We start from the raw sequence: 14,252 nt of genomic DNA on the forward strand, positions 1-14,252 counted from the left end.
TTCTGAAAACCGGCACACTCTGATCTCTCAACAGAGAGCCCAGGAGCCTAATGGCAGGAAGAACAGCCAGAGCTGCAGACAGTGGGACAGTGCAGGGCCAGAGCCCCGTTGCAATCCCCTACAGCACAGGGAACCATCAGCAGCTGGGCAAGTAGCCTGGCCAGGCTAGCGGGGTGGCTGGGGGTATGTCTACACTACCCTCCTAGTTCGAACTAGGTACACCTTAGAATAGGTGGAACGAGGTGTACTGGTAGTTCGGAATAGGAAGCCTAGTCCGAACTACCTAGTTCGAGCCCCGTGTAGCCGCGCTGCACGGGGTTCGAACCAGCGGGGTTTTAAAAATGGCGGCTCCCCGCTTATGCAAATGAAGCCCGGGAAATTCAAATCCCAGGCTTCATTTGCAAGTGCGGTATGCCTACATTACCCTCCTAGTTCGAACTAGCGGGGTAGTGTAGACATACCCTGGGGGATAGAGGCAGGGTGCCTGCTGGGTTAGTAATGAGTAGCCACAAGATGGGAGTTTGGGGACTGGTGGCAGGGGACCTCCCCTGGTCTGGCAAATTCTCTGTCCTGAGAGTGCTGTACCAAGGTGTTCCAACCTGTAGTCTGGGTTGCACATTGCTGCTTCAGAGTGTTAACATTCTATACGAAGTGATTTGCTGACTTGCTTCTTCTCTGTGATTGATTTTCCAACTTTTATAATAAAATGTTAATCTCAAGACCTCTTCCATAAATCAGATTTAATATAAAATGCCTTTGTAATCTGGAGAGGCTATGCAAAAATGGCATATTACTCAATATATTCTGCTCCTAGGGTATATTCAAAATTGATGGGCACATTTGTATTGCTCTTTACTCTCCCTCAAACATTCTAGCTCTGCAGTGCTACCAGGAATAAATAGATTCTGTTCTTGCCCGTGAACAGAATGGTTTACAAATACACTGCATGAAGAGGTGTTGCCTCAGGGCACAATTTAAATGCAATAATGGTACACTTGTGTAAATAAAGACTTAATTTGGCCAGTAGAAACTGTTGCTACTGGTAGAAGAGTCAGTTGGGGAGGAATAATAGTCTCATATATTAAGTACTGGTTTGCGAAAGTGAGTTTAAATTCTGACTTGTCCAAAAACTAACTTTGGGAGCTTGGCAAGTCAATTAACCTATTTTTTGTCAGGCATTTTTCTTTCAGGCGGGGGGGGGAGGGGGAGGGTATTGCACGTACATCCTAAGGGAGGTCATCCTCCCCCTCCAATACTTCTTCAAAACATTCTTTTGAAAATAGTCCTCTTTAGCTTTTGTTAAAATTCCAAAAATCTAAAATCTAAACAAAATTAACTTCACATGGGTTGAAACACAATGTTTTGTTTAAATATTTACTAAAATGTCTTTTGGTAGACACTGAACTGCGCACATTCTCTTAACAATTCGGAGTCAGCTAAAGAAACAGTTTGTGGCAAATAAGCAATTTGCTGGAAAATTGTACCTCTGAATATGACTCGCCTTGACTTCAGACTGCAAACCTTCATAGGGAGTTTAGCCTGCCTGGTTGAAGCTTTTAAACTATTTGGACTTGTCGAGGGTGGCTTTGGTTGCAACATATTATGGGCTGTTTATTCACCAGTTCTGTGTATTGAGTTTATGTTCTCACAGTAAGAATGTTAGTGAGGGCCTTGACTTGTCCTTTTTCAGTGTAAATGAGCATTTTAATTTCATTAAAAATCACGGTTGATTGCAATTAGCTGCCATTGACAAAACAGGGACAGCTTTAATTTGTTGATGTTAACGATGGACTGATCTATTTTCAGATCTCCATAGAGAATGATTACCTGGGTCCTAGGAGAATTGAGAGCCTACAAAAAGAAGATGCAGATTGGCAGAGGAAAGCCCACATGGCTGTCCTTTCTATTCAAGATCTTACTGTCAAGTACTTTGAAATCACAGCCAAAGCACAAAAAGGTAATCATATTTCACTGTATTCTATTTTCACATAAAGGTTATTTAAGATCTAAGTTGAATATTAATAGTTCCTTTTTTTAGGAAGGGAAGAAAAGTGATCCAAGAAACTACAGGTTTGTTAGTTTGACCTCAAATGTATGCAAGGTCTTGGAACAAATTTTGAAAGAGAAGGTAGTTAAGGACATAGATTAATGCTAATTGAGATAAAATACAACAAGGTTTTATAAAAGGTAGATTATGTAAAACCAATCTGCTGTCCTTGGAGAAGATAACTGATTTTTTTTTTAAACAAATCTCCATGTTTGGGGTTGGGAAGGAATTATTCACTGGGTCACATTGGCAGAGATCTTGCAGGTTTTTCATCATCTTCTGCAACCTGTGATATAGAACATTGCAGGTTTAAACTAATGATGGATTCTCTGTAACTTGAAGTCTTTAAACCTTGACTTGAAGATGTTAACACAGCTAGGGTACGTCTACACTACAGCGTTAATTTGAGTTATCTTAATTAGAAATAGTTAATTTGAATTAAGCTAATTTGAAATAACGCATCTATACACAATCTATTTCAAAATAGCGTTTTGCTATTTCAAAATAGCGCATCCACACTGAGTGGACCCTGAACCGAAGTTAAGGCTGGACGGAACCAGTGCTGGCAGGGCATCAGATTAGGATTTTTTGTGTGGGGTTGTTGCCTGAGGCTAACTGAGCTCCGTGCTTAAAGGGACCTTACCCCCACCGCAGACAGACAGTTCTCAGGGTTCCCTGCTTGCTTGTCTATTTCAATGAGAGACAGCAAAGCATTCCTGTCTTGGAGTGCCCTCACTCGGGACACCACAGCACTCTGCCACATAGAGCCAGAGCTGCCCCTGGACACGCTGGTGTGTCTCATGGGGTCATTGCCATCAGCTCGGCTGCTCTTGCTGCAGGCTGCCATCCGGAGGGTCAATCGGGGGGCTGTTAGGATCCAGGAGGCCCTGTGGGAGAGAGTCCACCCCGAGGAGCCCTCAGGGTATGTCTACACTACAGCACTAATTCGAACTAACTTAATTCGAATTAGTTAATTCGAACTAAGCTAATTTGAACTAGTGCATCTAGACCTTAAAACTAGTTCGAATTAGCATTTTGCTAATTCGAACTAGCATGTCCACATTGAGTGGACCCTGAACCAGGGTTAAGGATGGCCAGAAGCAGTGCCGGCAGGGCTTCAGGTTAGGACTCGGGACTGTCTCAGGCTAGCCGAGGGCTGTGTTTAAAGGGACCCAACCCCCACCCCGGACAGACAGTTCTCAGGGGTTCCCCGCTTGCTTGTCTAACTCGATGAGGGACAGCAAAGCAGTCCTGGCTTGGAGTGCCCTGAGTGCCCACGCTCGGCACATCACAGCACTCGGCCATCAGCCCAGCTGCACTTGCCGCAGGCTGCCATCCAGGGAGGGGGGTCAATCGGGGGGCTGCAGGAGAGCTTCCACCCCGAGGAGCCCGCAGAGCCACCCCAGTCCTCCCCATCGGGGGCTCGTACCCCATTCCTCCCTCACCTCCTTCCACTTACCCCTCCCTAGCCCCCCTTCCTGATGTACAAAATAAAGGACACGTGTTCAAAAATAGAATCTCTCTTTATTGAACAAAACTCGGGGAGACTGGGAAAAAGAGGTGGGAGAGGGGAAGAGAGAGGGTGGGAGAGGGGAGGGCAACTAAAATGATAAGGGGTTTGGAACAGGTCCCATATAAAGAGAGGCTAAAGAGACTGGGACTTTTCAGCTTAGAAAAGAGGAGACTGAGGGGGGATATGATAGAGGTCTATAAAAGCATGAGTGGTGTGGAAAGGGTGCATAAAGAAAAGTTCTTCATTAGTTCCCATAATAGAAGGACTAGAGGACACCAAATGAAATGAAAGGGTAGCAGGCTTCAAACTAATAAGCGAAAGTTCTTCTTCACAAAGCAAATAGTCAGCCTGTGGAACTCCTTGCTGCAGGAGGCTGTGAAGGCTAGAACTATAACAGAATTTAAAGAGAAGTGAGATCAAGTCATGGAGGTTGGGTCCATGGAGTGCTATTAGCCAGGGGGTAGAAATGGTGTCCCTGCCCTCTGTTTGTGGAATGCTGGAGATGGATGGCACGAGACAAGTGGCTTGGTCATTGTTTCGGTCCATCCCCTCCAGAGTACCTAGTGTTGGCTGCTGTCGGCAGACAGGCTATTGGGCTAGATGGACCTTTGGTCTGACCCAGTATGGCTATTCTAAGCTCAGGGTCGGGGGTCTCATTGGACCACCTTGATTTTCATGCAAACCTGCTTCTGGGTGGCCAGGCTGGCAGCTATCCTGCCCTAGACGGCCACTTTCCTGTGCCTACTGCGGACGTCGTGGATGAGGTCCACAATCTCCGCACTAGACCAGGTGGGCGCCCGCCTCTTGCGGACCCGGGCAGGCTCCCGGGAGCTGCCAGCTTGGTCCCGGGAAGAGGCGGAGGGCTGGGTGGCAGCGGGTAGCTGGTTCGTGCCATACCAGGTGCAGGGTCTGCTGTCTGGGTGCTGGCAGGCTTCCGTCTGGCACGGGCACCGTAGCTAGACCGTGCCCCTTTAAGGGCTCCGGGGCCGGAAGGGGGGGCAGACGAGTTTCCCTGGTGGTGCCCAGAGTGGCCACCAGGGCAAGCTGGGGAGGGCTAGCCTCCCACTAGTTCGAATTAAGTGGCTACACACCCCTTAATTCGAACTGCTTAATTCAAACTAGGCGTCAGTCCTCGTAGAATGAGGTTTACCTAGTTCGAATTAAGCGCTCTGCTAGTTCGAATTAAGTTCGAACTAGCGGTTTGTATGTGTAGCGCCTATCAAAGTTAATTCGAACTATCGTCTGTTAGTTTGAATTAACTTTGTAGTGTAGACATACCCTCAGAGCCTCCCTGGTCCTCCCCACAGGGGGCTCATGTCCCATTCCTCCCTCATGTCCTTCCACTTACCCTTCCTAGCTCCCCTTCCTGATGTCAAATAAAAGACCTGTATGTTCAAAAATAGAAACTGGGTTTATTGAACAAAACGGGGGAGGGGGGTGAACCTCTGGGGAGACCAGGGAAGGGTGGTGGGAGAGGGGAAGGGAAAACTTGGAGGAGGGAGCTGGAAGGGGGAAGCAAGGGGAAGAAGGGGGAGGAGAAGCTTAGCACTCAGGGGTGGGGGTCTCGCCGGGCCAACCGTCTCCCAGCACTGTGGGTGAGGGGGCCTCGACGTCCCCAGGGCCATGGGGAGGAGGGTGTGGAGGTTGAGGTGGGGGGGGGGTATGGAGGTTGTGGAGGGTGAGGCGGGAGGGGGAGCAGTAGTGGGAGGAGAAACAGAAGCTTGAGGGGGCAGCAGGTGCTGGGGCAGCACGAGGCAGAATGCTCTGCAGCAGGGCCTGCAGGTCTTCGCAGATGGCATGGCCCTGGGCAAGCTGCTCCCGCCGGAGCTGCAGGTCCTCCTGCACCCAGTCCCGGATGGTGCAGTGCAGGGCTCGCAGACCCCCAGGTGCTGGTTCCAGTACCACTGCCGTGTGGCGGTGGTCCTGACTAGCCCGCGGGTGTGGGAGGCTGTCCCCGGTGAGGTGGTGCACCCTGCATGTGCATCTGGTATGGCTGTGGGGCAAGAGGAGGAGTGGTCAGTTCTCCCTGGAGACATAGTGGATGAAGCCCAGCCCCCCCCCGCTTGCACAGAGGCCATGGTCGGAATGTCCAGCTCTCCCAGGGAGTGGGAGCTGCCCCAAGACCACACCTATGCCCCTGTGCTGTGTATAGTGTGAGTGAGGTGAGGGGGAGATGTCCCCTGCCTCTGTGTAGAGGGGTCGTGTGAAGGGAAGGTGTCCTGCTGTGTCCTGTCCCGGGTTCAGAAGTGTGTCAGGTCTCTTCACACATGCATGTGGCTATCAGGTCATGGCCCCTGTGTGTCACGCAGCTGGAGCCACCTGCTCAAGGGTGGCATGGCACATGCCTGCACGTACACAGGTTGCTGCATGATCCGTGGTAGGCAAGGCCCATGTGCGTGGTCCCTGGTCATGTCCGTCCTCTTCCCTCCCCCCCGAGTAGGGGACAGTGATGGCACTTGCGGCTGTGGCTTCCCCGAACGACCCTGCTGACTCCGGTGTGGGACAGCTTGAGGATCCCGGTGGCGTGGCACCTTCTGCATTGGCACCTCTGCCATGCCCAGGTCAGGGCCCTCCGGTCCCGGCCTCCTGCCCCCACGGAGGGGTGTGGACCATCCCGCCCCCAGGATGTGGTCGAGGGCATGGAAGTAGGGGCAAGTGTCAGCCCGTACTGTGGAACTGCCCCTCGTGGCCCTGGCATGTGCCTACCGCAGCTCCTTGATTTTGAGGCGCACCAGCTACTGGGTGTGTCTGTGGCCCTTCCGCGTCCGTAGACGGCTGCGTTCTTCCACCTGGTGAAGAGATCATGAACATTGGGGGCCTTCCCCCAAACCTCAATGAGGTCCATGATCTCCGCACCAGTCCAGGAGGGCGCGCGCCGTCTACGGCCCCTGGTTGGCCTCTGGGTGCTGGGGGACTGGGTGGGGGACGGTTGGCTGCCACTGGATGCCTGGCTCATGGTCTGACCACTGGGCAAGGGGCTGTCACTGCTGCTGTGTGCAGGCAGACCTGTAGCTGGCACGTGCCCAGTAGCCGGACTCGACCCCTTTAAGGGCCCTGGGGCGGGGGGAGGAGTTTTCCTGGTTGTGCCCAGAGTGGTCACCAAGGCACCCTGGGAACGGCTGGAGGCCCCCTAATTCGAAATAAGCATCTACACAGCGCTTATTTTGAATTGGACGGTATTCCTTGTAGAATGAGGTTTAACTAATTCGAATTAAGCGCCCCGCTCTTTCGAATTTATTTCAAAATAGCAGTTTGCCTGTACCGACACTATTAAAGTTAATTTGAAATAACAGCTGTTATTTCGAATTAACTTTGCTGTGTGGACATACCCCTAGAGATTAGTGGCCTATTATAGGGGTATGTGAGGTTCGTTGGCCTGCAGTGTGCAGGAGGTCAGACTAGAATCAGTGAATCCCTTTTGACCTTAAAGTCTGTGAGCCTGTGGTATGGTGCTTGCCCCAAACCCCTGAAGGGAAACTGGAGCTCCTTGTTCTTTCATCCTGTTTCTGCCTGCCCATTTCTCTATTTAATCATTTCTCCTTCCTGAACATTCACAATAGCAAACAAAAATTCTCTTTCAATGCAGTGGTATTTGTGCTCCTGCACAGCAGCACTTTTAATGATTTAAGGATCCTCCATCCTTAAATCACGGATAAGAATCCCTGAAGAATTTTCTTTTTTTCTCAAGCACGTGGCAACCATAATATCAATCTTTTCTCATCTTTGCATTTGACTCAGCTTTTCTTGTGCCTGTCTCTCATCAATTAGATTTTACATAATATATAAGACTCTTGTTAACCTACACTATCTTGCAACACTACTCAGTGAATACTTGACCCAGGTTCACCTGCAAAAGGTTTCTCTTGGAAGTCTGCCCGGAGGTAACTAGGTGTTGTCTATATTAGAAAGTGCACTAGTTTAGTAAAATCAGTTTAAAAGTCACTCTAGTTTAAAACCTAACATAGATATGCTTAATTTAGTCTAATCCTTTCTTGTATTGATAAAACAGTGATCTCCAATCTTTTTACACCCAAGATCACTTTTTAAATTGCAGAACAAGCAAAGATCTACCGCCTATCCTTCCCCCAAGACTCCACCCCTTCCTTGAATCCCCACCCTCTCTATTCTTCTTCTCTCCATCACTTGCTATCCCCAACCCTTATACACTCTACACTGCCACTTTTTTCCCCTCAATTCTTATGTAGGAAGAGGTTTTTCCAACATTTGGCCTGTCTAGACTGGACCAAATGTTAGAAACACCCCTTCTTTTGGAATCCCCCTTATTCCTTGCGGAATGAGGAATATAGGGGTTACCAAAAGAGCATGTTCACTCTTCCACTAAAAAAACCAGAACAAATGCATCCCTGGACGTAGAATAGTTTTTCTGGGATATCTCTGGAATCCTGGAAAAACTCAGGCAGTCTAGCCATACCCTCACTGGGTTGAGACAGGAAGTGTGGGCTCTGGGGTGGGAATAAGGGATTTGGGTGTGGGGAGAGGTGCAAGGTCTGGGAGGAAATTTGGATGCAGGAGGAGGTGGAGAAGGGGATGCTGGCCCGGGGAGGGGACTCCAGGCTGGGGAGTGTTGGTCAGATGGAAGGTTGAGGTACTAAGCAAGCCACAGCCTTGTGGCTGTGAGGATGCAGGAATTTGGGGTCGGGTATGTGAGGGGCTCAGGGCAGGGGGTTTCAGTGTATGATAGGCTCAGCTCTAGGGTCTGGGTGGGTGCAGGAGTGTTATAATGCTGCGGCCAGATGGGGGCTTGGCCCCAATTGGGGGTTCGTTTGGCCAGGCTTAATTTTTAAATAAAATACTATGTCAAACACAAAAAGTTTCTACGTTGTCTTTATTTGAGAAGGGCAGGGAACCTGTTTTGAGTCAGGGGTCACTGACCCACAGAAAAGTCAGTTGGGGCCACACAAGCGAGATCCAAAAAAAAAATCCTCCCAAAACCCCCCCCAAGCCTCAGTAATGTGGCCCCAACTGTGCTGGTGGGAGCAGGGGATATGATACTGGGAAAGGGTGCTAGTGGGTGCTGGGGCAGGGGAAGGGTTCTGCAGCAGGGGAGAGGGGACAGGGTTCTGCAGCAGGGGACAGGGTACCAATGTGAGCAGGGAGACAGGGTACTGGGGTGGGGGCAGGGTTCTGCAGCAGGGAACAGGGTGCTAGTGAGGCCAGGGAGTCCCCTGCACCATCCCCCCCAACTCCTCTCTGCCCATCCCCCGGAGGGAGCACCCTCTCCCACCTGCTCCAGGGCCAACTCCCCCTTCCGTGGCACAGGGAAGCCCCCATGCATGTGCCTCCTGCGGAGCAGGGAAGCCCTTACGCATGCCTCCTCTGGGGACCCCTCCCCCGCAAGTTCTGGCATGCCACAGACCTGAGGGAGGGGAGCAGCCAGTGTACTTCTGGAACCCCCGGAAGTGGCACGCAGCTGCAGGACTTCCGTCCACCCTGCAGGTAGCCAGCACTACCTCCATTTTTGCTGGAGGTAAGTAGTGGGGCTTCTCAGGGGTGGGGGGAAATGGGAGGGCCCCTGAATGCCTCGCCATCGACTGGTCAAGCCCTCGTGATCGACTGACCGGTTGGTGACCACGGGCTTAAATTGTTTAACAGTGAATTTTTAAAAAGATGATTTAAATAAGTGCAGTGTCTAGTATAGACACAGTTTTAAGTCAGCCTATTATCGGAGGAAAAAAATGTTTTCCTGAGATTTACTTCACTTACATAGATTACAAATAACCTAGAATGGTTCTTAGAAATACGTTAGCTATTCGTGTTAAACAATCTGTTCCAACTTGTATTTAACTGAGACACCCTGTATAGATTTCCCAGATCTGACAGAAAGCTCTGTGTAAGCTCAAAAACTTGTCTCTCTCCCCAACAGAAGATGGTTCAATATAAGATAGTATCTCACCTACTTTGTCTCTCATATCCTGGGACTAACATGGCATCCATCCATCCATCAGGTGTTAGTGGCTAGTCAGTTAACCATTTAACTGGTTAGCAAGTGCTTATTGGTTAACAGTTCCTGTTAACTGCAATCCCCATCCTCTGCATGCTCTGCATTTAAAACTTGAACTGGCAAGCTGTTCTGAGTTTTATATGAAGAGCATGCAGTGGAGTCGCCTGCCATCCCACATTATTGCCTCTGACACAGAGGCAGCAGTGTGGGGCAGCAGCAGTCCCTGTCTGCTGAGGGCCCGAGCTCCCGGTCGACAGAGGCTGTTCTGGCATCCAGTGGACAGGGGCTGCTGCTGTGGAGCAGCCTATGTCCACAGCGAGCCTGGGCTCGCCAGTGGCAGAGGCTGCTCCGTGGGATGCCCCCAGCTTGGGTCCCTCAGCGGACAGGGGCTATTCCCACCCTGTACTGGTACCTCCGTATCAGACGCAGCAGTGTGGGGCAGCAGACTCCTCAAAAAATGAGGAGTAATGTTAGTTCAAACCAAGAGGTTTGATTCGAACTAACACGGCCTGGAGTGCAATTCCTGGTTCGAATCAGCTGGTGATTGTCATAGTGCACTGACAGGTTTATGCTAATGAAGCGCGGGATATTTAAATCCCTGCTTCATTAGCAATTTCGGTCGGCTACATTTGCATCCCTATCTCGAGATAGGGAGCAAGTGTAGATGTATCCTTAGTTTTAATGAGTACAGTGCCTGCCCCAATGGGGCCCCTCATACCACTATGGTAATTGTAAGAATAATAAACAAAGACAGATTTTGATACTGGTGAGGATACAAGATGAAAGTAACCCTGTTATTAGCTTGCCATTCAACAGCTGTTACAGAGGGTATGACTGGAGCCCAGGCCTTTTGGAGAACTAGGGCCTAGAGACTGCACCATCTGAATTTCATCTTTTTTGTACAGGCGGCCTCTGACTTGCGACACAATGGGTTCCTGGGGAAGCATCGAAAGTTGGGGGTGTCGTTACTGGAACCCTCATTTACAGTAGGCATCGTGCCCCATAAATGTGGGCTGAGGACGTAAGTCGGAGGTTTTCGGCCTCTTCCTCACTTTAAAAAATGGTTGCAAGTGCGGGGGATTGTAACTCGGGTGGTTGCATCTCGGGGGTTTCCTGTATAGCAGAAATGTTTGGGTAGTGTCGTGATCGTCCCACATAGTTTAAATCAGTGAATGGCTTATCTGTCTCAGTTCAGGTAGTGGTTGGTGCTCAAAATAAATGTATCCTAATCTCAATCAGGCTAGGAACTTCTGCGATCTTGGATGGTTCTTAAATAAGTTCTGTTTTATCTGGTTATGGTCTTCCTGTACTTTCTGGCTGTGTCTAGACTGGCCAATTTTTCCGGAAAATCAGCCGCTTTTCCGGAAAAACTTGCCAGCTTTCTACACTGGCCGCTTGTATTTCCGCAAAAGCACTGACTCCCTACTGTAAGAAATCAGTGCTTCTTGCGGAAATACTATTCTGCTCCCGTTCAGGCAAAAGTCCCTTTTGCGCAAAGCTTTTGCGCAAAAGGGCCAGTGTAGACAGCTCAGATTTGTTTTCCGCAAAAAAGCCCCGATCGCGAAAATGACGATCGGGACTTTTTTGCGGAAAAGCACGTCTAGATTGGCACGGACGCTTTTCCGCAAAAAGTGCTTTTGCGGAAAAGCATGAGTGCCAATCTAGACGCTCTGTTCCGAAAATGCTTTTAACGGAAAACTTTTCCATTAAAAGCATTTCTGGAAAATCATGCCAATCTAGACGCAGCCCCTGTGTTTAACTTTGACTTTAATTCTGTGGCAGTGAGCTTGGATTTTTTTCAACAGTTTCAAATTTTAAAATTCGTTTTGTTACGTTAAATGTATAATCAGTATAATATTGATTCTAGTGTTCAATTTAATATTAAAGTGTAATTTTGTTGTCCCATAATTCTTAATATTCATAGCACACTTTGTATAGAACACAGAACTGTACTGTAGAAGTCGTCAAGGAAAGTGGGTGGCTTTAAAAGGTGACATTTAGGACGCATAGCAGCTTGGACCAGATGGGTGGCACTTTAGGATTAGCTGGAGATTTCTATTAAATCATGGACCTCAACCTAGAGGTTATAAATTGGTAATCTGGAAGTTAAAATGATATTGCATTTCACATATTGCTATATGGGAGGGAGTTGGGATGGGGCAGGAAGTGGTTCCCTCTGGAGATAGTTTGCACTGTTGTGCTAAAAGAATTAGCACTAAAGTATTCAGGGCTCGCCAAACTGCGGCGAGCCCCACTCGCCAGCCAGGTTGTCTGGCGATCTGTGCATGCGCACATTGTTCTGCGCATGCGCAGATCGCCCAAACCCGGCTCTTCCGGGTTACAATCTACTCGCCAAGAGTAGATTTGTATAATTTGTCGAGCCCTGAAAATATTGATAGGCGGGCAACTCCCATGCAGCTGAAGTCCTGAGACTTCCCCCACACACCATTGCAGGGTTGAAGCCCCATGACTCTCCCCAACCCCAAGACAAGAGCCCCAGCAGGAGTGCTTGATTCTCAAACTTCTGAAGATTATCATATACAACTTGGAAGGTCAATAAGTTTGGTTACTCCAAGCTGATGGCCTATTAAGGCCACTCCACTCTTATACAGTCTATTGAAGAAAGTCCTCCCACTCAGTAGGTCTCCCTGTGGACTTCACAGCGAGAAGTCAATGGCCAGCCCCTGTGATTGATTACAATGTACAGGGACATGTGATATGCTTATGTGACCTTGGACTCCATCTTGGGCCAGTAACTTTCCATACATAGGGGCTAATGGCTCCCTATGGTACAATACATTTCCATTTATATAGCAAAGAATATAAAAGATACCTGAGACTATTTTGCTTCTTTTCTGCTCTAATTCTTTGGACTGAATTTATTCAAGGAGCATCTTGAACTACAGACTGAGGACCTTCCAGTCATTTGGAAGTTACCATCTCTACTACAAATTGATATAAGGACTTCACAACCATTTTGAATATATATCAGCTATTAACCATTTATAACTCTGTTCTTTTTTTAATAAACTAGAAGAATTACCCAGCATTGTCCAGATCCAGCATTTGTTTAGTGTGGGAGGGGGTGCGTGCATCCTGCCTGGCAGTTGCTTCCCAGGGTCATCCTGGCGCACTGAGGGCCCACCTGGCTCCATGAGGCTGGCCCAGGGTAGTGGTGACTGCTCCCCATGGGCTGACCTGGGGCAGCGGGGGCTGTGTGCTATGGTGGCCTATGGGCAGCTTAGAGTGGCAGGGGGGACTGCATAGCAGCCGTGTTACCAGATTTGCCCAATACCCTGGGGTATGCTCATTTATCAGGGTTACCCTTATGGGACTGGGGGAAGGTTAACAGTTCTATCAGTGTGCTGTTGGTGCTTACTTGGGCTCTCATATGGAGCTGAATTCTCCCTGCTGCCAATTCCCCCTCCCACTGGAGCTCTCCTGCAGGAACTAGGTTCCTCAGGATGGGGTTCTTCCCACCTTAGCAACACACACAGACACTCACACCCACTAATCAGAGCACGTCTGAGAGGACTGGGTACTCAGCACTCACAAGCTGACCCCCTCATATGTCCCTGGACTCAGCTGGCTGGGTTTCACAGCAATGCCACACTGCACCCTCATGTGCCTTTGGACTCCGTGGGCTGGATTAAACAGCACTTTAAGCTGCCATCCTCATAAGCCCCCAGGTTCAGCACCCCCTATCCCCACTTTCACACCACAGTCATTCACAGGTAAACCACACGATGAGCAAACCCCACAGGATTTTGGGCACTACAGGGATCTTTTGCTTGGGTACAAGAAGCGTTGCTGCAGAGCAAATGGGGAAGCCAAAACAACACCCCTTAAGGAAGAGTGAGCAAAAGAGAAAGAAAGAGAGAGAAGCAACCAGTTTAACAATGAAAGTGATTTATTTCTGAGTAGTGAATAGATATCAAACAGTTACAATATTAAATCTAACAATTACAATATTAAATCTAAATTGAAGCTGATTACACATGTTAGGTAACCATATAACAGTTTACACAGGGCAGGGTCAGGAGGCTATGCTTAGAGAGATAGTTGAGAGAGAGAGAGAGAGAGAGAGACCTCACCACTCCACGGAGCTTGCACTGATCGGGGTTCCCAGATGATGATGGTAGCCGGGGGTCCAGAGGGCAGGAGAAAAGCAGGACAGAGCCCCCAGCACGATCAGACAGGAGATGAAAAAGTCTCAATGGAACTGATGCAGTTTAAGTCCAGGTATCAGAACAGTTTTCTTGGGGCAAGGATAGGAGTTTTATAGAGATAGTTCAAAGAGAAAGAGGAGAGACAATAGAGACTGATCACACCTGGTTATGGGTGATGTTCCTTGAACGAGCTCACAATGCAACTTGGCAGTTTCAGTATTTTAGATGTCAATAGGATCGTTACTAGAATTGGTCTGATAATGACTAATTTGGGTGTGAGCAGGCCTAGGTTCATTAGCATCTGGAGCAGGGATTTCCCATCAGGCAGTGCTTCTCTGCTTTCGGTGTCCCATAGTTCAGTGCGGTTCCTGCCTTGGAAGAGCTGCTCTCCATTCTGTATGCTAATGAGATGTCCCTCTGTTCCATCTTTAATGCAAATGAGGCTGGGGTGTTTCCTTAATTGTATCACCCTTGTCTGAAGCAGTTTAGGTGTGTCTTCCCTGGCCTTTTCTTTGCTTTGTCTTTGATTCTAGCAGAGGCCTGAGGGAGGGGGATGGTTTT

The 14,252-nt window shown here is 48.9% G+C and overlaps 1 protein-coding gene across 1 annotated transcript in view; it reads left to right on the forward strand.

Moving 5' to 3' along the window:
* Positions 1-14,252, forward strand: part of JMY (junction mediating and regulatory protein, p53 cofactor) — a 146,544-nt gene that overhangs the window by 53,744 nt on the left and 78,548 nt on the right. The window contains exon 3 of the mRNA XM_006119180.2: positions 1,807-1,957. Within this exon, the coding sequence (XP_006119242.2) occupies positions 1,807-1,957 (151 nt within the window). The remainder of the gene's footprint in view (positions 1-1,806; positions 1,958-14,252) is intronic.

This window comes from Pelodiscus sinensis, chromosome 6, assembly GCF_049634645.1.
Source record: "Pelodiscus sinensis isolate JC-2024 chromosome 6, ASM4963464v1, whole genome shotgun sequence".
NCBI lineage: Eukaryota > Metazoa > Chordata > Testudines > Trionychidae > Pelodiscus > Pelodiscus sinensis.